General features: G+C 37.5%; 2 protein-coding genes across 6 annotated transcripts in view; one reads left to right on the plus strand and one right to left on the minus strand.

Moving 5' to 3' along the window:
• The window catches only part of LOC106063535 (FMRFamide receptor-like), a 69,155-nt gene extending 62,424 nt beyond the window's left edge, over nt 1–6,731 (plus strand). For both annotated transcript variants that reach the window (XM_056035609.1, XM_056035610.1), the window contains exon 3: nt 1,823–6,731. In XM_056035609.1, the coding sequence (XP_055891584.1) occupies nt 1,823–2,032 (210 nt within the window). In that variant the 3' untranslated portion in view covers nt 2,033–6,731. The remainder of the gene's footprint in view (nt 1–1,822) is intronic.
• LOC106063352 (leucine-rich repeat and coiled-coil domain-containing protein 1-like) overlaps nt 1–27,347 on the minus strand; it is a 265,048-nt gene that overhangs the window by 192,639 nt on the left and 45,062 nt on the right. The gene's annotated exons all lie outside the window — the stretch shown is intronic.

Below are 27,347 nucleotides of genomic sequence, written 5' to 3' on the forward strand. Positions count from 1 at the left end.
ACACCATTGCGTCTAATTTGGCCTTTTTGTCCAACGCGAACCTACTTGAGAATGGATAGAAATCTTGGAGGGCTTCCGAACTTGGCCAAATGTGCATCTACCAGTAGCAACAATAACTTCACAATAGAAACAAAGACTAGAGTTAGATATGAAATCAAAACCGTTTATATGTTTGCGACTTTAGGAGGCAGTCACGTTTATTCCATTGGGATCTTTTTGGACCTAAGGTATTTGTTTAGCATAGACATAGACGGATATCCTTCAGTACCAAATTCCATTTGTTGAACTGTCAACACTCTTTGCTTGTCTCATTTTAGTGTTGGCGTTCGCTTAGATTCAACTTGTACTTGAAAGTTGACTTATTACCTCCGCTACAGCATCGTTTACTCACAACGCGTAGGTTTGATACAATTGAAATACTTAGACTGCTACTTAGACTGCTACTTAGACTGCTACTTAGACTGCTACTTAGACTGCTACTTAGACTGCTACTTAGACTGCTACTTAGACTGCTACTTAGACTGCTACTTAGACTGCTACTTAGACTGCTACTTAGACTGCTACTTAGACTGCTACTTAGACTGCTACTTAGACTGCTACTTGGACTGCTACTTGGACTGCTACTTAAACTGCTACTTAGACTGCTACTTAGACTGCTACTTGGACTGCTATTATTAACAAAGGAATCAGGCCTTCGTGTTCTGTAGTATTATTTGTATATAGTTTCATTGTAGATGGCATTTAATTCTAATGGAAACTGCAAAACATGTATGACCTACTCCACCTTAAAAGTTATGTGAAGTGTTGAATTTAAGACAAACAAGTAGCATAAATAAAAAGTTCCAAATGTATTTTTATATAAAAAATCCTCCTTTATGAAGCTGATGTCATAGCGACTACTTTGCTCTTAGTAACTAATGAATCAGAATGATAGATTTTTAAAAATAATTTTTTATAACCCAGTCCAATTCCCCCCCCCCAACCCGAAAAAAAATCCTTGTTACGCCCTTGTATAAATCTACTCAGTGTTTAGAAAAACTCTGGTTTGGTGATAATGATCCAGACTTGGAAACACTAAAAGAGAGTAGTCTAGAGAAGAATACTGGATCTAGTTATACATGCAGGAATCTCCACCGTCATAACCTCAAAAAAGACCAAACTTAATTTTAAAATAAATATATAAAGAAAAAACAGTCAAACCAGAGTTTTCACAGTGTGGTCCATTAGCTAGTAAAATTTTTTTCAAAAGGTGTACCGGTACTTCAGTTGTTAAATTATTATGAGAATCTTTAGCAGCCTTAGCTCCTTTTTCGAAATACGTGTCCGGACTTCAGATTTTGGTCAGGAAAAGTATGCAAGCTAATAAGAGGCATTGTGTTAGAAATAAGACTGGGATTATTCGCAAAAAACAATTAAAGGATCGTAGAAGAGCGATCAAATAAATGTACTTGACAGTATCGAAATTATTCGCATTATTAAGTTCTGAAATTAATTTTAAAATGTTTTATGCTTTCATATCATCTTGCACCATCTCATTAAAAAAAATTGAAAACAAAAATAATACAACAAACATGTTTCTATATATTCTATACATTTTGTTAGTTGTTTTTTTTTTTTTTTGTCTTGGCAATGTTTGTAGTTAAGAAACAAGAATCTCGGTTTCACTAGACAACACAGAAAATACACTGAATGAAGTGAATCGTTTTACTATCTAACTGTAAAATGCGCACTTATTTGTATAAAATGAAAGTAACGTCTGTATTGAATAAGATAAAAAGTTAAGATAAATGCACTTCAAAGTGTTTTTGTTTGTTTCTTTCAGTGTTTCTACACCCTGAGCACGTTTATGGTGGAGATTAACGCGGCCTCCAACTTCCTGCTCTACTGTTTCTTTGGCAAGAAGTTCCGCTTGATGCTCCTCAACATCCTGGGCCTGAAGAGAAAGAAGCGTCACATCGCCTACAGGAGCACAGTCACCAAGACAAGAACCAGCGGCACTAGGATCTACGAGATGGAGGTCTCGGCCATGTGAAGTACACAATGCGACTGTACACAGTACACACAGCCACCTGCTGTACACAGTACACACAGCGACCCGCTGTAAAGAGACATTTTCACCCGAGGCACGCAGTGTGTTGATAGGAGCGGCAGAAAGTATTTGATTACAAACTTATGAATCAGTGGATCTAATCTCTACGTTCTGTGCATGTGAAGGATATCCTCTGAATAATAAATGTATATCTTCTTTCCAGAGAACAGAGAATTGTTTGCTTAGAGACTAGATAGAAGATTTCATCTCATAAAAAAAGGTCTATAATGTGTTCTACCAATAGAATAAGTAAATAAGTTCTGAAAAAAAAAAAACTATACATGGATTAGATTATTTTTGTCAAATGTATTCACTCCAGTTGATGGTTTTCTTGACTATCTATCTATCTATTCACTGATAATGTTCAAAACTCTCTAATTACCGATAAGGTTCTAAACTATCTAATTATTGAAAATATTCCAGGCTATCTAATCACTGCTAATAATCTAGACCAGTGTTACCAAAACTGTATCCTGTTCCTTAACGGAACGCCTCGCATATTCTGAGTAGTAGAAGGAAAACTTTGCTTATTTTTTTTTTTGGAGAGGTGGTAGTTCATGGGAACATCTATTCAGGCCTCGCGGAACACCAGAGTTCCGCGGAACACAATTCGGGAAACACTGTCCTAGACCTAGACTATATTAACTGTTATGTTCTAGACCATCTACTCAGTGACATGTTTCCAGCCTATGCGTTCGCTGGTTACGTTTTACTTCACTGATAACATTTACTAGCAGTATATCAAAAAGTATGTACACTTATTTAGCCAAAAGATAAAACGAAATAATTCAATTAACCTATTATAACAACACAACTAGTAGACTCTATAACAATGAATTATAAACATGCACGGACAACTAAACTGTACCAAAAGTTACATTAGCTAACTATGTCTCCGCAATTTTTAAAAAATCTGTTTTTTTACCAGCGTGCTCTGAAGTGTCGCTGTCTGAGAGACTTTTAGACTGAATGCATCATTAGCCAGGCTAACTTTCAAGTGCAACAGACAATGGCCACTCACATTGGATTGGAAAATAATTGCAGAGGCTAAGCGCGTGTGGAGGTAACGAATGGTTCGTTGGGGACACGTCCCACTGAGACCAGTATCAATAGCATATGTGTGTGAGCAGTTCATGGAAGGGCTCAAGTAGCAGACGTAAGACATGCTCGTGTGAACAGAAGTGAGACATCAACACTGCACGTTCACTGGAATTCACTATGTAGGGAATTAGTGAAATATCTGTGTCGTTGGCTTGTAGCACCAAACTGCCGGTAGACAACTCAACCGTTGCAGGAGTAGTATAGATTAACTAATACAATTATTAAAATAAATTTAATTAATAACTTCCATGTGAACAATACTAAATAGAACCTTATGGAATCAAATGAAAAAATGTACTAGACTTAAGAAATAATATTTGTTTAAAACTCTAACTCACTACAAATAACACAACCTTTCAGTCTCACGTTCTGGAGTCGTCTCCTCTAAGACCAAAAGACGACAATGCCAACCATGTTGCATCCTTCACAACCAATCGCTAACCTCTTTCCACCGTCACCATAGAAACACAACACACGCTCCATAACAGTGCTTTTCATTTGTATGCTTTGTAAAATGCCACTATGACGCTGAACTGAACAATGTTAGAGGCACACATTGTAAACTCGAAAGTTGAGAACTAATTGCATTTATTTTCAATACTGGCTGAACATGTGTGTACAAATGTTGAATTTCAATAATGATAAATAAAAACTTGTAACAAGTAGTGAGTTTGCGACATTGACTTAATGTAACAAGTAGTGAGTTTGCGACATTGACCTAATGTAACAAGTAGTGAGTTTGCGACATTGACTTCATGTAGCAAGTAGTGAGTTTGCGACATTGACTTAATGATGTACTTGTAATACCGTGCATTGTGATCTAGTCAAAATGTTAAGAGTGAACAAGTTGTTATATATATATGGGGGTATTCAGACAGCCCCAGGTTGTGGCATACACAGAGGAGAACTATTCACTAATAAAAAAAAAAAGATCCGTCGAAGGAAGAGATGGAGTATATTTAAAATAGCTTTCATTTCAATATAAGAAATGCAGTACATTGTATCATTACAAAGTTGTAGAGTTTGGTCATCTCCAACACAGAATTTTGCCAAGTCTTAAAAGGAGCGATAATCATTTGTACAAATTTCTTTCTATATTTGAAGGTTTGAGTGATGTGTATGATAAAGAAATCTCCTAGACTTCGGTCTCGGCCAGCACGTCACTCAGTCTACAGTGCTTGATGATCAGAGCTAAGCCTTTCTTTTCTGATCTTACCTAGCGGCCTAGAAATCTAAAAAGCCTTACTAAGGTTTCATGTAGATCTGTATGCATCAGTTGGACAAAGCTCAGTCCCATGACTGTCATAACAAGATCCATGACTACCGCTATTGTGTAGATCCGAAGTTCCTAACCATTTTGTAAGCTTGTCTTTGCAGTCAGTATCAGAAGGGCAAGAATACAAACAAGGAACTCGCGGAATTATTCGCGGAAACTTTGAACAGTAACGGCCAGTTGTTACATTGAAAACAAAGATGACAATGAAATGTGTTTTGCTTTGCCAGCTGATAAAACAAATGGAGCATGTTTGTGTTAAAACGTTCACAAACTAATTAAAAAACAACAAAACAAAAACGTTTCTGCAAGTCAATCTGGTAGCGGACCCACACTTTATGTCCTATGGACCACACTTTTTGTCCCATGGACAACACTTTATGTCCTCTTTACTTAGATTTACAGTTTATTGAATGAGTCCGCTTCATTTACGTTGAGACAAAAAGAAACAACTGTTGAACTTTTTTAAATTACAGACTAAAACAAAAAAGTTGTTTGAACCCACGTAACTAGTTTTGGTGTGTCAAGAGACAAACTAGACTCGAAAGCTCGGGAGCTGAGCGAATTCAAATTTCATTTCAATGCAATATGTACGGCCTCAGCTGTGAAATCTTGTTGAAACTGAAGTGTCCAAGTTTATTGAGAACAGAGCTTTCAGTCAAGTATTGATTCGTTTTCTTGACAACATGTGAGACTTGATGTTAGTTAAAGTTGTATAGAACTTACACAATTTCGAGTAGAACTCATTCGACACTCAGATCTACATGCTATGATAGTAACACAGTTGAGCAGCACACGTTCAGTCTAGGTAAAGACAGAATAGATCTTTGAAGAATAGAATTCAAAGTCATGTCAAGACAACAATATTCAATGGGAAGCGTGGCCGAGAGCTTGAACTTGGCTTGGCTACCTATGAAGGGGACTCGAGGCTCGACACCCGACTCAGGCAGAGTTGTATTTACTGAGCGCCTAAAGGCAGCACGGAAAACCTTCTCTCAGATACCCCTCTCCCCCCCCCCCCCAACTGGTCAAAAAAAATTGATTGGACCAAAGCGCTCTGAGTATGCTATAAGCATGAAAGTAGCGCTATTTAAAAGCTATAATTATTATAATGTCCTGTTAAGACAAGAATATTCCATGTCCTGTTAAGACAAGAATATTTAATGTCTTGCCAAAGGACGAATATATAATGTCATATATAATGTCATCACGACAGCACGAATGTGCTGCCCCTAATCCAAGCCAATAAAGCCATCTTGATGTCTGGATTTCTAATTTCATTAAAACGGTTTATAAAATACACAAATTAAAATGTCAACAAATTTCAACAAAATGTAGACAATTTTAAACAATTTAAATTGATTCACCAATAATGATTATATATATAATGTACTGAGTTTATTTCAGTTCAGTTACTATGTCTATCTGCGTGGATTATATTTGCGTAGGCTGCATATGTCTCTATTTTTAAAAAGATGAGATGAGTTTATCAATGATGAGATGAACAACGCACTGGCAATGTCCACTTTGTATTTATTGTCATATTTGTGTGTATAACATTGAAAAATGAAATCAATAAGACAAGCTCTACTTTGTATCATAGAACCATAGTTGGTTGTAAATAATGCATTTCATGTACCGAGAAGTGTTTTCTGCATTTACTTTTTGTTCCAATAATAATTCATTACAGCCATGCGGGGCATAATTTGAAAGTACATGTCCTAAATGGCAGGGTTGGTTAGTTGTATATTGTTTTTCTAAAATGACACTTTCAAAAACTATTTGGCCATACACCATTTGTTTAGTCGAGATAAAGTTTAGTCAAATAAAGTCTAGAAAGTATGCAGACAAATTAGAAACTCTTATAGAGCGAACTGATTTCACGGAATAGAAAACTGTTGAAAGCAACGTCTACAAGAGCGCTTCAGACTATTCAAATGTAAATAAATGTCACATCTTAAAACCACTATGTAGTGGAGTAGCTAATGCTATCCTGTATATGCACTTTTATATTGCTATTGTGTTTTTCTAAACTATTGTTCAACATACACTTGAAATTACTGTCATTAATTTGTTTTTCAGAAATATGACTTGCTGTACATGTTTCTTGGTTGGAAAACAGATCACTGCAGTGGCATTGTGTACGTCATTTTAAATACCAGCGTTTGTTTTTTTCCTTTTTCTTGGATTTCTTTTTCTTGTTTATGTCTTGAATAATCTTGTTATATTACCTTGTATTGACATATTAAATTGTTTCCTATGTATCGATGCTTGAGTCCGTTATTTTCATGAACTTTCAAGTTTTAGCTAAGACATAAACTAGACTAGATGGTGTGTGGTCAAGTTTCTTGTTTGAAGACTTATAAACACGAAAGAAAGATCATGCTCCTGTGTGGTGGAAGGTCTGAAAAGTATCCATGTGAGCAGCATGAGATTCCAGCCCAGTGTATGCACTTTCTTTGGTAGCCTAATCATCAGTATGCACTTTCATTGGTAGCTTAGTCATCACTATGCACTTTCATTGGTAGCCTAGTCATCAGTATGCACTTTCATTGGTAGCCTAGTCATCTCTATGCACTTTCACTGGTAGCTAAGTCATCAGTATGCACTTTCATTGGTAGCTAAGTCATCAGTATGCACTTTCATTGGTAGCTAATTCATCAGTATGCACTTTCACTGGTAGTCTAGTCATCAGTATGCACTTTCATTGGTAGCTTAGTCATCAGTATGCACTTTCACTGGTAGCTAAGTCATCAGTATGCACTTTCACTGGTAGTCTAGTCATCAGTATGCACTTTCACTGGTAGCTAAGTCATCAGTATGCACTTTCACTGGTAGTCTAGTCATCAGTATGCACTTTCACTGGTAGTCTAGTCATCAGTATGCACTTTCACTGGTAGCCTAGTCATCAGTATGCACTTTCAGTGGTAGCCTAGTCATCAGTATGCACTTTCACTGGTAGCCTAGTCATCAAAGTTACGATGTAGGTTTCATGCTGGCTTGACATCCGCAGCAGTAATGGAGTCAGCGTACTCCGATTCATGGTCTTATTTATAGTGAAATGCTAAAGCAGTGATAATAAATCAGTAATACTCAGCCTACGGCCCGAGGAACATATCGTGCCCTTAATGCGATCCTGCGCCATAAAACGTGTGCCTCGATAATAAATCCGGTGAGACTCACTTTGATCACAGAAGGTGACGTGTATTTCAGAAATAATGATGGCTCCCAAGCCGATTAGGTAACCGCAGTACTAAATGGTATTTTCAGTTTCAAGTCACTCTTATTGCACAACGGATACGTTTTGAATTGAAGGCGCTAGTACAAGTTTGTAGTCAAGTCACATATTTTATGAGTTAGTGACACATGCTGTCACCAAGATGCTCTGCGCACCTTCTGACAAGATTGCCCATGTGTGTAAGTCTAGATATGTGCACATAGTCCCACTAAAACCACGTTCAAGTGGGCCATGTCCAACGTATAGGTGAGGACTAGGACAGTACATTATGCATAAATCTGCTTGGATATGACCTCCTTGTTGCACCGAATGGTGTTAACAAAAGGAACACAAGTTACCTGCCAATTTACCTGTCAAACTACAGCCAGGGCCGGTCTTAGGCCACTGCAACCTATGCGGTGGCAGTGGGCCCCGCGCTTTCATAGGCCCCGCGCTAATTCTATGTGTAATTATTAAATTGCAAAATATATACGAAAAATTCCTGGAAATCTCCTGAATTTATTAAAATCTCATGAAAACTCATTAAAAATAGACAAAATTGTCATTTGTGGGCGTCATTCATTGCGGAAAACGCCAATCCTACGCGTGTTTAAAGAAAAAAGGCATTGTCAGCTTTCGTGTAATAACCGGGCGAATGTTCACCTTAATCGGAAGTCGAAATACTTTATTTACTTTTATAGTCACTGTCATATAAATATGCCATAGGTTGCAAGGTTCGTAAAGTAAAGTTAATTTGATCGCAATTTAGTACTTAGTAAAGAATGAATATAATTCAAAGTCGAATTTTTTTCTTATACAAAATCTTAATTTTCACTTATTATCCTTACTCCCACCCAGACTAGGCCCCGCGCAATTAGTTTCGCATAGGGCCCCGCAATTGTTAGGACCGGCCCTGACTACAGCATTGGTTATAGCCTTATAACAGAACATTATAACATAGCATGCTACAATATTGTAGCTCAGAATAGACTCATATATAATCATGAGCATATTACTATAGAAGGGGGTAGTCCAATCTCTTTCAATAAAACAAGGAGGTCAAGTCCATTCTCCTTCTTAGATTGACAGAAAAGTAAACTATAGAGAATTGACCCTGATTCTGAAGACAGCTCAGTGGAAATGTGCCTATTAAGACTGAAAACACTCAATTTTATAGCCCGCAAGAACCAAATATCATGAGGAACATAAAAAAAATAATTTTTTCTCAAAATGACCAAACTGTAACTTGACCACCTTCTTGACCTTCAATATTTTAAAACAACAAAGAAAAGTGTTGACTGTACACAAGCCCATCTCTGGCCTATACTTACAAAACATTGCTGCACCAAACCATAACAAATAGTATTTCAATTTTGGTTCAACATATAGATAACAAACAAGTCATCGAGCGACACACATCATGTAAGCTAAGTCCTGTACACTTGTGTGTCAAAACTAAAAAGCCTGTAGAACTTGTCTAGCATCTCAAATCTGTCCATGTTTCACTTAGTTCACAAACGAAACAGAGCAAAGCGAGTTGTATACGTTGTAAACGGGGACTTGACATTCTTAACTCTATTCAAGAAATACTGCCGAAGATCACTGATTTTATCCATTTATAACTTTAATTGGTTGCCAATGCAGTCAAATGAAATGATTCTTGTTTAAACTCAGCCCCAAAACGCTAAGATCACACTTTATTCCAACTGTCAGACCAAGCGAGCAGGGGACATTCAAAGAAAAAGTTGCTAAGAACTTGTATTTCAAAACAAATCTAAACACACATCTTTCTGCACACTTTCCTGTTTTAGACTTTTTGTATAGAGCATCTCAAGTCAAGTCATCAGGTAAGTTTCCTATAAGAAATAAAGGAATCCATGGAGAAGACGATATTAAATTCACCTTTTTTCAATGGCCATAGGTGAATAAGATTGCTGTTTGGCCAGTCAAATGCCAATGACTATTTCCAGATGATAGTGCGTACCAATTAGACCAGTTAGAGCCAAAAGCTGTCATAAGATCGAACAAAAAAAATATAAACTAACTCATATTGTGTACCGAGATCAAACCGACTACACCGCCGCTTTCCCCTCACCTCCACTATTTGATGGTAACACTAGTTACTAAGAGTTTACCGACAAAATACTGGAGTGAGACATTGAGATATCAGTTTGGAAACATGTCTTGTCTTCAAGCAGCACAGACCTACCAGTCAAGCAGGTATATCTTATTGAAACATCTGCCTACTACATAACGTTAGCAGTCGACTAATCGCATAGCGAACGATGCAGTGATGATGTGGTAATCTCTTGTCTCTAAATGGGGTCTACTTTTCACCTCTAGATTAGAACTTGTCTGAAAGTCAGGGTATACAAATACACAGGACAATGGTTCTCAAAATAACAGCATAGCTTATCCTACAGTGGCGCCATCTTCTAGCACTGACCGGAAAGACCGAGGGAGATACAAACTCTTGGATTCTTCCTACACACTTCTCTATTCTACAAAACAATTTCTCTTCTTAGATAATCCCAAGGTTCATATTAGTGAACGACTGTCCGCATGTTGGTTTTGTAGCATTCAATACGTGTACATTTAGAGTTGACGAAAATAATATGTACGTTCACTATTTGTATTGATGTTGTATTCATGTTATCCGGTGGAAGTCTGAAATACGAAGGAATGCAAAATATTGAGTCAATGTCGAAATAAGTAGGGCAAAAGTCTAAACTAAATCTAAACAAAAATATAAGCCAAGGTAAGCTAACAGGTCACAAATAGTACAAGTATTTGATCAGTCAGTTTATATTTTTCCTACATTGTTAATGGGCTAAAACTGAGTGCTAGTTCTTTTTTTTCCCCTTTAATATATACTTTAGATAGGATGATACTTTAGATAGGATGATACTTTAGATAGGATGATACTTTAGATAGGATGATACTTGAGATAGGATGACTTTGTTTTCCTATAAACCAAATGACGACCTTTGCACCTTTGATCTTCCTCCCAGCGTGAACCAACTTGACTCAATACAAGGACGAGGGAACGCAGTTCCAAAAATAACCCAGCCCACCGCTAGACCAACCACAAATAACCCAGCCCACCGCTAGACCAGCCACAAATAACCCAGCCCACCGCTAGACCAGCCACAAATAACCCAGCCCACCGCTAGACCAGCCACAAATAACCCAGCCCATCGCTAGACCAGCCACAAATAACCCAGCCCACCGCTAGACCAGCCACAGATTTACACAATGAAAGTTGGTTGAGGGAGTTAGACACTAGGAACATTTCTAGTCCATCATCAGACAACATCGTTAGAAGTAGTATCAGACAACATCGTTAGAAGTAGTATCGGACAACATCGTTAGAAGTAGTATCAGACAACATCGTTAGAAGTAGTAGACAACATCGTTAGAAGTAGTAGACAACATCGTTAGAAGTAGTATCAGACAACATCGTTAGAAGTAGTAGACAACATCATTAGAAGTAGTAGACAACATCGTTAGAAGTAGTAGACAACATCGTTAGAAGTAGTAGACAACATCGTTAGAAGTAGTAGACAACATCGTTAGAAGTAGTAGACAACATCGTTAGAAGTAGTAGACAACATCGTTAGAAGTAGTAGACAACATCGTTAGAAGTAGTAGACAACATCGTTAGAAGTAGTAGACAACATCGTTAGAAGTAGTAGACAACATCGTTAGAAGTAGTAGACAACATCGTTAGAAGTAGTAGACAACATCGTTAGAAGTAGTAGACAACATCGTTAGAAGTAGTAGACAACATCGTTAGAAGTAGTAGACAACATCGTTAGAAGTAGTAGACAACATCGTTAGAAGTAGTAGACAACATCGTTAGAAGTAGTAGACAACATCGTTAGAAGTAGTAGACAACATCGTTAGAAGTAGTAGACAACATCGTTAGAAGTAGTAGACAACATCGTTAGAAGTAGTAGACAACATCGTTAGAAGTAGTATCAGACAACATCGTTAGAAGTAGTAGACAACATCGTTAGAAGTATCAGACAACATCGTTAGAAGTAGTAGACAACATCGTTAGAAGTAGTAGACAACATCGTTAGAAGTAGTAGACAACATCGTTAGAAGTAGTAGACAACATCGTTAGAAGTAGTAGACAACATCGTTAGAAGTAGTATCAGACAACATCGTTAGATATGGGAAGGTAGAGCCTCTACACGAGTCTACCATTAGAAGTAGTATCAGACAACATCGTTAGATATGGGAAGGTAGAGCCTCTACACGAGTCTACCATTAGAAGTAGTATCAGACAACATCGTTAGATAGGGGAAGGTAGAGCCTCTACAAGAGTCCACCATTAGAAGTAGTATCAGACAACATCGTTAGATAGGGGAAGGTAGAGCCTCTACGCGAGTCTACCATTAGAAGTAGTATCAGACAACATCGTTAGATAGGGGAAGGTAGAGCCTCTACGCGAGTCTACCATTAGAAGTAGTATCAGACAACATCGTTAGATAGGGGATGGTAGAGCCTCTACACGAGTCTACCATTAGAAGTAGTATCAGACAACATCGTTAGATAGGGGAAGGTAGAGCCTCTACAAGAGTCCACCATTAGAAGTAGTATCAGACAACATCGTTAGATAGGGGAAGGTAGAGCCTCTACACGAGTCTACCCAGACAGGTCTCAATACCTTTGCCAGAAGTGCGGCAGTGTCTTCGAGTGACCCACTCATGTCACAGTTTTATTTCGATATTAAACAAAATAATTAACCAGCAACAAATGATTAACTAATTGGTTAATTTGTTTTTATTGATTCATGTCTTGTCAGGTTCAATGAATAATTGTGCTAAGTTTTAACTTGACCCCAGAATGGGAAATAGGAGAAACAAACATGTTCAAACATTTTACCAGACAGACAGACAGACAGAATGCAGAGTGAGTTGATATAAGATTTGTAGAAATGACATTATCTTAAATATTGACTGCTTAAGGTCGAGCTAGACTAGGGATGATCAACAAACAACAACAAACATAATTTCAAGTTGAAGAAAAAAATAATATGACAAGTGGTAACTACGGTTTGAAGTCAATTACTGCGAATACTTTTGCAAAGCTCAAATCATGGACAAAACTAGCATGGAAGTAAGTCAGAGTGTCGCATGTTATTCTGGTAGTTTTCCCACCCCTGCTCTACAGCAGTAGCCTATTGATTTGAATACTTGTGCTTGGAGCAACTAGACGTTTTGTGTATAATTTCGAGCCTGCAACCATAGGAGTAGGGAAACACTTCGATTGTGCACCCGAAAGATCTGATATTTCCTTCAGCAAAACCTTTCATATCAAGATAAAAAAAATTCTTTCTGTCCTGTTCTGTTCGTTAGCCCTGCGGAGGTGGCGGGGAGTTTGATTTCGATTGGTTCAAATTTGATCAAAGTTTCAATAAACATATGGATCTAAATCCTGAAATAAAGACTTACAAAACGAACATGTAGAAACTTGTTCAAAGACTGATCTGAAACAAACAAATTGGAAAGAAGAGAATCTTTGTCAAGTACTCAGTCCATCACCAAACTTGTAGGACGCAGTTTAAAAGCTAGAAGAAAACAAGTCGCAATGGCAATGACATACATACTCGTAGGCGGACCCTGCGGGTCAATTGTACGCCCACGTTACGTCATGTGCATTCTTGTAAAAGTAATATAAAATTGGGTGAAATAAAATATTAAGCCAGAAGGATCACGTCTCTCTCAATAGAAACTCTACACAACTGTGAGGAAAATGTATTTTCAAATATTTGTGGAAATAATTTTGACTTGCAAACAAGAAATCGCCACATCCCTAACGATCGTTAGCCTCATTAAATAGACAAAAAAAAAAACTTGAATTTCTTTTCATTCTTTTTTTTCCTGTACAAATTGTCAAGTTGAACGGGCCCTGGGAGAACGAAGGGCACATAAATCTGTAAATATGTGCTCCCGAATGCCCATCCCTGATTTAACTCCCATTGCAGAGCCATCAAGCATAATGCTGAACTAATCCTCAAAAACACATGAATAACCCATGAAAACAAAAGCTGCTCCAAGCCAAACAATTGGACAGACAGGTCTCGGGAGAGCTCTCGTCTAATCAGTCCACTTCATATGTGTTTAAAGGTTGTCACCTGCTCCAAGCAACCAACATTTCAGAGAGGTTGAATTATGCAAGGTTTGACCTATGACTACTCAGACAGTATGAGATCCATTTTGTAGATAAGAGACCAGGCCCACTTTCTAGAACACGTACACTGTGAGAACTAAAGGGAGGAGGAGGAGGTTCTCATTTCAATATTAACAGTGATTAAGAAAAATATTTTCGTATATGTATACTTTTTTTTTTGACTAATGTGTTTTGTTCTGAAATTCTGCTATATTAAAATGTTCTAACTTTGGTTAAAACCATGACATTTGATAATTTTTAGCGGCCCCCGAAAGGGGAAAAGACGCTATTAGTTTTGTGCGAAATGTCTGTCCGTCTGACCGTCTGTCCCGTTTAGATCTCGTAAACTAGAAAAGATAATGAAAATCCGACATCACAATATTTTAGACCATTCAAAGTTCTGATGCAACGGCCACTTTTTTGTTTCTGAAAGCGAAAAATCTAATTTTTAAAATCAGTTATGCAAGCAGTTTTTTAAAGAGGAAAAGCTAATTAGTATCCATTATACGTTAGACCTAATTTAAAATGAATAGTAATCTTATAAACATCATTTTTGTGAAAAAAATTTTCATTGCGGAATTTTTTTTTTTTTGAGGATTCGAATAAGAGATTGATTTGAGGATTTATTCTGTGGATTACTTGTGTTTCTGTGTTTTTTTTTTTGTGATTCTGCGGATTTTTGTGTGTTACTGTTTAGAGTGGACGGCGCGAGGGTTGTGTAGTAAAGTACTGTGTAGTTTGTAGTGTAGTTATCGTCTCTTTTCTGTCTCTGTACTTGTGATAAACCCTTGTAAAAATGTCAGTTAAGACATTTTTTATTGAAAAAAAGGACCTGGATGGTGGACTTGTCCACGCCCCAGGTACCTTGCTTCTAAAGCTGTCAGGCCAAGGGGCTGTTAAGGCCACTATGGCGAGCCTAATAGAGTGCCTGAAACTAACACCGGACGAAGTGAGTTCTCTCTATCGCTTCGAGAACCCCTTTGTCTGGTTCCTGGTCCCAACATCCGCCCGAGTGAGAACCCGTATACTAGGGAAATCATTCGGGAATGATAAGGACTTCAAGGTAGATGTCTGTACCTTAGAAGACGAAAAAATCAGGGTTACCCTTCACTGGGTAGCACCAACCATAAACAAATCAAAGATAGGAGAAATCTTTGGAGCCTTTGCAGAAGAAGGCTCCAAGATAGAGCCAATCAAGCTAGGCAACTCAGATAAGTGGGCGGCTTGGATCAAACTCCGCAAACAGACTGAACTCCTCCATTATATTCAGTTACGATATGAGGACGATCCGAGGACCTACAAGGTCCTCGTGACCATCCCGGGACGTAGACAACAGTGCTGGCATTGCGGACAGGATCAGCACTGGTCAAACCAGTGTCAAAATAGGGCGAACCCCAGACGGGACCAAAACCCCACAGAAGGTGCAAAGGAGGTAGGAAGGAAAATCTCCTATGCCATGGCCCTTAAAGGGGAGGGAGAGAAAAAGCAATCCGAGATTGATCAACAGCTAAAAAAAGATGGCTTCACAATGGTTGAAAGCAGCAAAGGAGGGGGAAAAAAACAAATAGAAGCTATGGGAGCTACTCCAAGTGGTCTCCCCCCACCTAACAGCCCTGAAAACAAATCTAAGCAAAGTAAAAAAATTAAAACATCCGGAGTGGCAAGTTCAGCACCCACCACCCCAACCAAAATAACAAGAAAGAGGGCCCTCTCTCTCTCTTCCTCATCCGAGGATCTAAACGAGGATCCCCGGGTAGAGGAGGAGAAAAGAGAGGAAGAACAGTTCAAGCTCGAGCTGAACTTTCCAGACTCCCCGTCAGTGCTAGTCATTGATGAGGGCGATGACCCTAACACACATTCAAACACATAAACAACATAGCAACTCTTAAAGATAAAACGCATACACATACAATAGAATAACAAACACGCAAACCAATCTCACACACTCATGGCAGACATCAAAATTTTGACACTCAACATCAGAGGGCTTAACAATAAACACACCTACATAGCACACCTCACAAGGAAATACAAGCCAGATTTTATCTTTCTGCAAGAGACCAACACACAGTTAGAGTACAAGGCCAAAAAAGCAGTCTCTCTTATGGGCCTCCGGGAGGGTTATTTTAGTTTAGGTAGAAAGCCACGAGGGACAGCCATTTTACAAACATCCAATAGGTTTTCAACCACACACTCATATCAAGACAATAGCGGGAGGATAGTAATAATTAGGACAAGCTCACAAAAACACACATATACGTTAGTCAACATTTATGCACCCGCTCAAAAAAAAGAGAAACACGAGTTTTTTGGAATGCTAAGTGACATTCTACACACTCAGTACGCAGGAGAAAATTTGATAGTAGGGGGTGATTTAAATTACATTGATTCTCAATTAGACAAGCAAAACACAAACACAGAGGGCCCTGCTCCTCATGTAACAATTAAAACGCATGACTATTTGGGGGGAGTCATCAAGGCTTTCCGGTTAGTAGATGCCTATAGAGAAGTAGAGGTCACGGGCCGGGTCACCACGTTCAGGGACAAGGCACACCAAATAGAAACACGGATAGATAGAGTGTATGTGCCAAGGGCGTGCGAAACAAAAAGTGTAACACATCTCGTAGAGACGTTACAATATACAGACCACAAAGGAGTCTTAGTGGAACTGCTGAACCCAAAACTAAAAAAGAAAAAACAAAAAACACCGATCTGGAAACTTAACAACGACCTCCTAAATGACCCGCTCTATTTAAAGACAATCGCAAACCTCCTCAAAAATATAATACATGACTCAAACACACCCCATTTCAAAGTCACACAAATATGGACGCTAATTAAAAGCTCCATTAAGCAGCAAAGCCAAATACTGGCCACACTAGTTAACTCAAAAAGGAAAAAAGAAGAGGAAAGACTTAAAAATTTACGAAGAAGACGAAGCAGCCAAAACACATATACTAACACAACTAGAAGAACTATTTAACTATCAATACAAAGGAGCGGAATTGAGGTGCAAAAGTAAAAAAATAACCGAAAGGCCTAACAAACTTTTTTTATCAGCAGAACAAAACATTCAAATTGACAGAACTATTGACAACATTGTTGATAGTAAAGGAGAAACTATACAAGACCTGGACAAAATAACAGACACATTTACGAAACACTTTACTAATTTGTATGACAAGGAACAGACGGACGACAACGCACAAAAAGTATTTTTACAGAACTGCAAAGAAATACCAATTACAGAACAGATAGAGACAGACGCTCCCTTTACGCTAGACGAACTGAGGGCTACTTTAGATACAACACAAAACAACAAATCCCCTGGCCCAGACGGTCTGACGTTTGAATTTTACAAAGCCTTTTTTCCCCAAATAGGACCCCTACTATTAAATCTATACAGCGACATGTTAGTGACAGAACAGTTACCTAGAGATTTCAACTTAGCATACATCACACTTCTACCAAAAAAACAAGAAAACAACACCTCGCCTAGCGACTTTCGACCGATCTCACTTCTAAACACCGACTACAAACTCCTGACGAAAATGATTTTTTTAAGACTAAAACCCCTCATACCACACTTAATAGGACAGGACCAATACTGTAGCAACCCAGACAAAAACATCGACGAACTTAACCATTTTTTAAGAGACATTATATATTACTGTAATGACAAAGACTTGAAAGCAGCCCTCTTTTCTATTGACCAGGAAAAAGCCTTTGACAGAATAGACCATGATTACCTTTTCAAAATACTAGACAAGACGAAGACAGATGGAAGAATGAAGAAATACATAAAGCTAGTTTACACTGATGCCACAAGCAAACTCATAATAAACCAAACCCTTAGTGGCAGTATCCCTATTAGAAGATCTGTTAGACAAGGGTGTCCCCTTTCTCCCTTTTTATACACCCTTTGCCTAGAACCCCTTTTAGAAACCATCAGGCTAGATAGTGGAATCACGGGGATAAAAATCCCAGGCCCCACGCCCGTAGTTAAAGTTAAAGCATACGCTGATGACACCACCCTTTTCCCTCCTCAGAAAAAGACATAGCCGCAATCATAGATAAGTTTATTCAATTTGGGAGGGCAAGCGGGTCAAAAATCAACATAAATAAATCTTGTATTATGGGATTGGGCAGGTGGGAAATCCCCTTAAACATCCCCTTTAACCTTAAAATAGAGAAGGCAATTAAAATATGCGGCATCACGTGGACAAGCAACCCAACATATTACCACACACAGCAGTGGGAAAATATTTTAAACAAAACCAAAAACACACTTAAAAGATTTCATTATACAGCAACTACTATATTTGGTAGAGCAATACTAGTAAACAACCTGGTCATCCCGAAGATAGTTTATTTAGCAAACATCACAGAACCTCCACCAACTTTTATACCAAGCATAAACACAATCATTAGGAATTTTATATTTAAAAGCACTATCAGGAACATTAAACACACAACACTTATACAAAACAAAGAGGATGGGGGGATAAACTTACAGGACATCAGAACCAAAATACAAGCACTTAGATTAAAATACATAGGACAAGTAGCCAAGAACCCAAACAATTTTCCATTAACAATATACTACTACGGCTTAAGGTTAAATAAAATAATTCCAATAAAAAATGACACCCCACATCACTTTGGTACAAACACACATCCATTTTACAGATCCATATCAAGAATACTCCCTGGCAATGAACATCTAATACACAGTAAATTAAAAGACACATATACAACACTTAAGAAACAGTTACAAGAAAGATTATTCAATAGGATCAAATGGAGTAGAGAGTTAGGTGTAATAGATTTCAGAGACACTTTTATAAACCTACACAGCAAACACATTACACCCAAAGCCAGAGAAATAACATACAGACTAATCTTCGGGATGACCCCTGTAGGAAGTAAGAAAAGAAATGTACACACATGTGTTTTCTGTCACACAGATAATGGTAACAATGAAAGCCATATGTTTTTAAAATGTAAAATATTTGATAATGTTAGATGCACTATGAAAGTCCTACTAGAGGCAAACTGTAACACCAATGTTAATCTTAACCTAGCTGTTGTTTTAAATAAATTGCCTAAAATCAAAAGTAAGATGATTCATAAATTTAATCTAATAATAGTGAGTGAATACAGAAGTCTTGTGTGGCACAGTAGAATTAAAGTTGTTAATAACAATGTATCTTTAAATCCTTATAATCTAGAGCTAATATTTAGAAAAATAATTGAACATAGAATTGATAACTATACTGGTTAGATAGAAATTGTAATTATTGTATAATTTATTGTCCTTGACTAAATTGTCAGACCTCAGAGATAAAAATCTAAATACTGTAATCAATCTGTAAAGTTACTCTATTGGTATTATGTCAGTTAGCTTAAGTGGTTATGCGAGTGTGTGAGAGTGTGTATGTACCTGGGTTAAAGAGAGTTTGGGCTGAGAGATGCGGGATATGAATCAAATTGAACTTTATTTATCTACGGAAAACCACTAAAGATCTGTCTTTTAAAGGGAAGTCAACACTTTTGAAGAATTATTTCTCCCTCGTGGCTACGTCCTCTTTGATCACATGATCGGAGAGCATGTCACAAGTCAACATCAACTGTATCTGTTCTACACTCACAGAACACGGCAAGCCCGTGGAAACGTAACAAGAACACTATGACAATGTCTATATCTTAGCGGCAGCCTCATCCTAGGCATACCGGGAAACAAAGGAACAAGAAAACAAGACGCAACTGAATGGAGCCTGCGAAGAGACTAGAAACAAAAATAACCAAACCAATAATCCTAAAGAATATAGACAAGGGCAGACAATTGAAAGTCAAGAATCTTTTATGAATAATGTAATAGTTTAAGACAAATTAACTATTTTTTTTATTTATTTATCAATTTTTTTATTTTTTTTTTAAACCCCTCGTAATGAGAGAAAAAAGAATCCTTAATCGACACCCCTATCCTGAAATAATTTACACATGACCCTAACAGAACCCTGAACAATTGTGATACAGCAGCACCTTTGCTTGGTTAACTATCCCAGAACGATTCTAACAGACCCAAGGGCCACCTTGATGATGCTAGAGTAGCCCTCTTACATCTCAAGGAGACCTTTAAAAATTGTCGTGAGAGGGATTAACCTGTTCCCTGATCAGTCTTTTTAAATACATAAGGCATACAGGGCAGCTGTATAAAACCCTATATTAGCTTGCCTTGCCTAATTACTTGCTACTACCTGGGAACATAGCATTGCTACAAAGTCAATTTCCGGAAAGATTGTTAATGTTGCTGTGCAGCTTTGTTAATAAACTCATTTATGTAGAAGATTGTTACTGTTAAAGCAAAAATACTGAGGCCACTTATCAAGGAAGTCCTTTTTCTCTGTATTACTTTATAGAAAAGCTGTTGTTCTGTTGTGTAAAATTAAATATTATTATATGTCTAAAATACTATTTGACGAGACAGAATGGAGGCTTAGGATGAAATCAGTCACTTTTTCCTCTTCGTACTACCACCAAGATCAATACATTATGTCCCCTTTAACCATAAAGTGACAATGACAATGCCAAGTGCTTAAAAGGAAACATAAACTAATTGGATACAATCACACTACAGATTTCCCTTTGTTTCGTTTAATTTTTTTGGAAAATGTCTACAAGATAAGATAACTTAAATTCAGTTTGACTACAATTGACAGCGTTGTCAAACTAGTGGATATTAAATGAATTGTAATTTCTTGACCACTCATGTTTTATTTTTAATTTTTTGAAAATGACTACAAATTAGTAAATATTAAATGAATTGTAATTTCTTGACCACTATTGTTTTATTTATTTTTTTGAAAATGACTACAAATTAGTAGATATTAAATGAATTGTAATTTCTTGACCACTCATGTTTTATTTTTATTTATTTTGAAAATGACTACAAATTAGTAGATATTAAATGAATTGTAATTTCTTGACAAAAAAAAAAAAAAAAAAAAGAATAAGAGATTGAGCCTTTTCAAAACAATTGGATCAATTATAAGACATCAGTTAGGCCAAGGGAGCCGCGGTAGCTGAGCGGTAAAGCGCTTGGCTTCCGAACTGGGGGTCCGGGTTCAAATCCTGGTGAAGACTGGGATTTTCAACTTTGGAATCTTTGGGCGCCTCTGAGTCCACTCAGCTCTAATGGGTACCTGACATTAGTTGGGGAAAAGTATAGGCGGTTGGTCGTTGTGCTGGCTACATGACACCCTCGCTAATCGTAGGCCACAAAAACAGATGAACTTTACATCATCTGTCCTATAGACCACAAGGTCTAAAAGGGAAACTAGTTAGGCCAGGTTCACATCTAACTTTACATTCACTTTCACCTATCCTTTGATCTGCGGGACCGTTGGGGCACTACACAAGATCTGTTAACCTTCTTTCTCCATTCTTATCTCTCATTTGTCTTTGATATAATTTCATTTGCATGTTCTTTCTGAAAATATTGAAGCCTGCCTGGATGGACCTTTTCGGGGGCCGATTTTGAGTTTGTGTTTCCACACAAACTGTCTTTTGTAACCTTGTTTAAATAATATTTTTTTTTATTAAATTTGACAGAGAACAGTAGTTTTGTTAGTATAGATTACTTTAATTTAGTAGGCAGGGATCTATATGTTTTATAGGAGCAAAGCCATTATCATTAATAAGGCTGATATTTGTTCTTAAAGTAGTCGGATTCTTAGCCCATTTCTCTACAACAGTGTTTCCCAAACCTTTTCCTATCCGAACACTTTGCACATTCTGAATATTTACCAAAACCCTTCGCTACGTTTTTGTGGAGAGATGAATTCACGCGGTGGCCTACTTGTTAATTATTCTAGTAGTTCATGGGACACCTATTCAGGCCTCGAGGAACTCCGCAGAACACAGTTTGGGTAACACTGCTCTACAAGACTAATAAGCGCGTATATAAATCAGTGTACTTATGTAAATGAAAGAGTAAATGAGATGACAACACTATCAACATATCAACATGAACAACATGAACAACATTCTGGGTTTAGTCATTCCATCAAATAAGCAACAAGTTACCATGACAGTTTATTTGATATCTCTACGGTGAGTCTTGAGTTGGGGACACAACAAGAACATCCCAAGACTAAGTCTAGTACAACTAGCACTACAGATGCAGGATAGAATCACAAGACTAAGTCTAGTACAACTAGCACTACAGATGCAGGATAGAATCACAAGACTAAGTCTAGTACAACTAGCACTACAGATGCAGGATAGAATCACAAGACTAAGTCTAGTACAACTAGCACTACAGATGCAGGATAGAATCACAAGACTAAGTCTAGTACAACTAGCACTACAGATGCAGGATAGAATCACAAGACTAAGTCTAGTACAACTAGCACTACAGATGCAGGATAGAATCACAAGACTAAGTCTAGTACAACTAGCACTACAGATGCAGGATAGAATCACAAGACTAAGTCTAGTACAACTAGCACTACAGATGCAGGATAGAATCACAAGACTAAGTCTAGTACAACTAGCACTACAGATGCAGGATAGAATCACAAGACTAAGTCTAGTACAACTCGCACTACAGATGCAGGATAGAATCACAAGACTAAGTCTAGTACAACTAGCACTACAGATGCAGGATAGAATCACAAGACTAAGTCTAGTACAACTAGCACTACAGATGCAGGATAGAATCACAAGACTAAGTCTAGTACAACTAGCACTACAGATGCAGGATAGAATCACAAGACTAAGTCTAGTACAACTAGCACTACAGATGCAGGATATAATCACAAGACTAAGTCTAGTACAACTAGCACTTCAGATGCAAGGTAGAATCACAAGACTAAGTCTAGCATGGGCGTAGCCAGGATTTTTTTTCGGGGGGGGGGGGGTTGGGGGGGTGAATTTTTTTCTCCCCCCCCCTCGAAAAAAAAATTATATGTATTTATGTGTGTGTGTGTGTGTGTACATAATCTTTATTACATTCTGACCCTTCATTCTTTCGGAAGACGTTTATTGTGCCCTAGAATAGGTTCTTCCATGAGTTAGTGAAAAAATTGTGGATTCCCCGACATTACTAGCAAAGGGGTCTGGGGGAGCGCTAGGAGCTCCCCCAGTGCGAGGCGAAGCCCCGCCGCCAAACACTATTTCTGATATTGAAAACCAACAAAATGCGTATTCTGAGGTATCTACCGTGCATTTTCCTGCTATTAAAAAGTTCTATTTCAAAACCCTAATGAGCTATTCTTACTGACTTAGACCCTCCCTCGTCGTTCGGCGCATTTGCCATCAAGCTGTTTCCATAAAATTGTGGACTCCCCGCCATTACTAGCAAGGGGGTCTGGGGGAGCACCAGGAGCTCCCCAGCGCGGGGCGAAGCCCACCCCCCCCGGCCAAGCATTATTTCTGGTATTGAAAGCCAACAAAATGCATATTCTGAGGTATCTACAGTCCATTTCAATGCTATTAAAAAGTTTTATTTTAAAAACCTAATGTGCTATTCTTACTGACTTAGACCCTCCCACGCCGTTCTAAGCATTTGACGTCAAGCAGTTTCCATAAAAATCTGTCACTGGTAATTTCTGAAGCCTCTTCCCACCTACCATGAGGACCTCCATGAATGAGTGGCGTCAAGTTGTACTAGGATATCATTGCAACTCTTCTTATGCGTAATTCATGTCCCGCAAACCTCATGCGTCGTTCTCTCACAATCTTACTAAGGGGTCGACTCCCAGTTCGGCATAGGATTTCCTTGATTAAGATCCGATCTCTATAACTGACTCCTGAAATCTGTCTTAGCCATCTTTGTTGAGCTATATTTAGTGTTTTTCGGTAGATGACTATTCACTGCAGTTTATTAATGGAGCCCTGCCACTGGTAAAAATGTGTAACCTCTCTTGAATACGCTCTTGGGATTAAGTGACTGTAGTTTGCTTTAGATTTTTATAGAAAAGAGAAGTTTTATCGTCAAAATCTTCTGTTGGAGGTTTTCCACCTCAAAATGCTCTGTAGGGGGATCTTAGACTCAAAACCATCTGGAGGGGTTTTAAACTTTAAAAAAAAAGTCATCTGTAGAAGAAACTCAAAACCCCCGATTGGCTTGGCTACGCTCAAATAATTTTAGTGTGTAATTTCCTTTTTTTTTATATTGAAGATGTATTTTTAGCACCAAACCCCTCTGAATGGGGGTTTAAACTCAAAACCCCTTTCGGCAACGCTCATAGCATTTTGAGTGCGTAATTTGCTTTTTTTCTTACACTGAAGATGGCGGGGGGTTTAAACTCAAAACCCCTTTGACTACGCTCATAGATTTTAGAGTGAGTAATTTTCTTTTATTTATATTGAAGAGGTACTTTTTAGCTTCAAACTCCACTGGAGGGGAGTCTAAACTCAAAACCCCATAGACTACACTCATAACATTTTTAGTGTATAATTTGCTTTTTTTTATTATTAAAAAGAGGTATTTTTTACCTTCAAACCCCACTGAAGTGGGGTTTAAATTCAAAACTGAGTCAAAACCCATTTAGCTACGTTCATAACATTTTGAGTGCGTAATTAGCTTTTTTTATATTAAAAAATACCCCTGGTAGGGGTTTTTAAAATCGAACCCCCCTGGCAGGGGGTTTTAAACTCAAAACCCCTTTGGTTGTGCTAGGGCAAGTGATGGTTTAGTATTAAAATCTCACCTAAAATAAACAAAATCAAAGCTAAAAATCAGTCACTAAATTCCGACTCCGGGGGGGGGGAATTTCATTTCGGGGGGGGGTTGAACCCCAAGAACCCCCCCCCCTGGCTACGCCCATGAAGTCTAGTACAACTAGCACTACAGATGCAAGATAGAATCACAAGACTAGGTCTAGTACAACTAGCACTACAGATGCAAGTCAGAATCACAAGACTAAGTCTAGTACAAATAGCACTACAGATGCAAGATAGAATCACAAGACTAAGTCTAGTACAACTAGCACTACAGATGCAAGATAGAATCACAAGACTAAGTCTAGTACAACTAGCACTACAGATGCAAGTCAGAATCACAAGACTAAGTCTAGTACAAATAGCACTACAGATGCAAGATAGAATCACAAGACTAAGTCTAGTACAACTAGCACTACAGATGCAAGATAGAATCACAAGACTAAGTCTAGTACAACTAGCACTACAGATGCAAGATAGAATCACAAGACTAAGTCTAGTACAAATAGCACTACAGATGCAAGGTAGAATCACAAGACTAAGTCTAGTACAAATAGCACTACAGATGCAAGATAGAATCACAAGACTATAGTACAACTAGCACTACAGATGCAAGATAGAATCACAAGACTATAGTACAAGTAGCACTACAGATGCAAGATAGAATCACAAGACTATAGTACAACTAGCACTACAGATGCAAGATAGAATCACAAGACTATAGTACAACTAGCACTACAGATGCAAGATAGAATCACAAGACTATAGTACAACTAGCACTACAGATGCAAGATAGAATCACAAGACTATAGTACAAGTAGCACTACAGATGCAAGATAGAATCACAAGACTATAGTACAAGTAGCACTACAGATGCAAGATAGAATCACAAGACTATAGTACAAGTAGCACTACAGATGCAAGATAGAATGAAGACAACGTGAAACGATGCATACAGATGAAATGACTCCTGCATCTCTAAAAGTCATATAACAGTGGAACATAAAGTAAAACATTCAACAGCAACACTGTGTAATTGTTACAGAGAAAAAATAATTTTTAAAATTATGAGGAAACAAACGTAGTATATGCTACATCACTCAGAAGCGGCCCCCGTCGGATCCCTGTCGTATCCGCCTATTCTCAAAGAATATTCAAGACGAGATTTTGTTTTCATTGTCAAAAGTAATAATGTTTCAAAGATTCATTTGGCGTTGTAAAAAATGTTGTTTTTTTTTCTGTAAAATGTTTTACGTGTTTAAGATGTTCTTCAAAGTTCAAGATAATTTACTTCCTTGTCCAAACCTCCCGCTGGACGACGGGGGATGGCAGCGAGCAGGGTATGAACCCGGGACCGTCGAGATAATCAGCCCAGCGCGCTAACCCCAAGACCAGGCATTGCTGTTAATTTAATAACAAACTAATAGCTATTATTTACAAAGAGATATATTACACATTACGGCATGACAATTACCGGATATGTACAATAAGTCAGACGAGCGATTTTTAGATAATCTTTTGGCAACGATTTGTAAATGAAAAAAAAAAAAGAACAGATATCGAGCCAGTACTTCGGCAACGTCTGCTCGATGTCCCAGCACAGTTACTAACAGAGCTATTGGCATCTTCATTTAAATGGAACTAGAATGAGGATGTATATCTACCTAAACTAAACTTCTGATTTAGCACTGCTAGATCTAAAATATAAATTTGGAATAATTTAGATGTAATTTAGATAAGATTTGTGTATAAAAACATAAGCCTAGATAATCTATCAATAGACTGAATGCAACTTTAATTTTAAAATAGTAGATAAGTTTTAGTATTTTATAACATTGCCATATTGGTCTAGACATTTGGAAATCAAAATCTACACTTTAAGTCTAGAAATTGAAATTCTAGATCTTCATCTAGTCTATATCATTCTAAACTAGTCCTAGAAATTATAAAATTATCTAGAATGATTTTAATAAGAATACAAATCTAGATTTAGTTTAAAAAATCTAGATCTAGTGTAAAAAATCTAGATTACATCTAAATCTAGCTAGTATGTCTGTTTTTTGATACGAGGAAAATGACGAGGTTTAATAAACATTTATGAACCAAGTTCTTTTAACATTTCATTTGAAGAATTCATTCCATATGACGTCAAAGAAATAAAAAACATTATGTCACAATGGGCTAGTTAGATAAAAATGTCTTTATTAACACACGAGAGTTAAAGAGGGTTCATAGTGGTGCACCGAGTTCTAATAGCATTTGATTTATAGATGTATATATATGAGGATTAAAGCCGCATTTTTTTTTGTTTATTTTTATCTGTCAGTCTGTCTGTCCGTCATGTTAATATCCAAAAAAAAAAAGCTATTGAAAATCTGATTAACCTTTAATGTTCCTTCCGAAACATCTCAATAGTTTTATATATAGTGCGAGAAAAAGAGAATTCCAAATAAATCTAATACTGTTATTTAAATTTATGGAATAGCCTCGTATGAAAATTAGATGTACCATTGCCTTGTGGAGAGATTTTCATACCATACTCTGGTGTTAGGAAGTTGTTTTCCTTAAAAATAGGAACATAATATTAACGATAATTATAGTTTGTAACGTTTTAGCTAGAAAATTTAATGTAGTGTAAGACAGAAGTGCGAATTTACATAAACAGAGTTCAAATGTTTTTTCATAAAAATCCGGAACAACCGATTTTCGTAAGTGAGAAGAAAATTATTTGTTCTATTTATTAGAAGAAGGATTTCAAA

This window comes from Biomphalaria glabrata, chromosome 7 (genome assembly GCF_947242115.1).
Source record: "Biomphalaria glabrata chromosome 7, xgBioGlab47.1, whole genome shotgun sequence".
In the NCBI taxonomy this organism is placed as follows: Eukaryota; Metazoa; Mollusca; class Gastropoda; family Planorbidae; genus Biomphalaria; species Biomphalaria glabrata.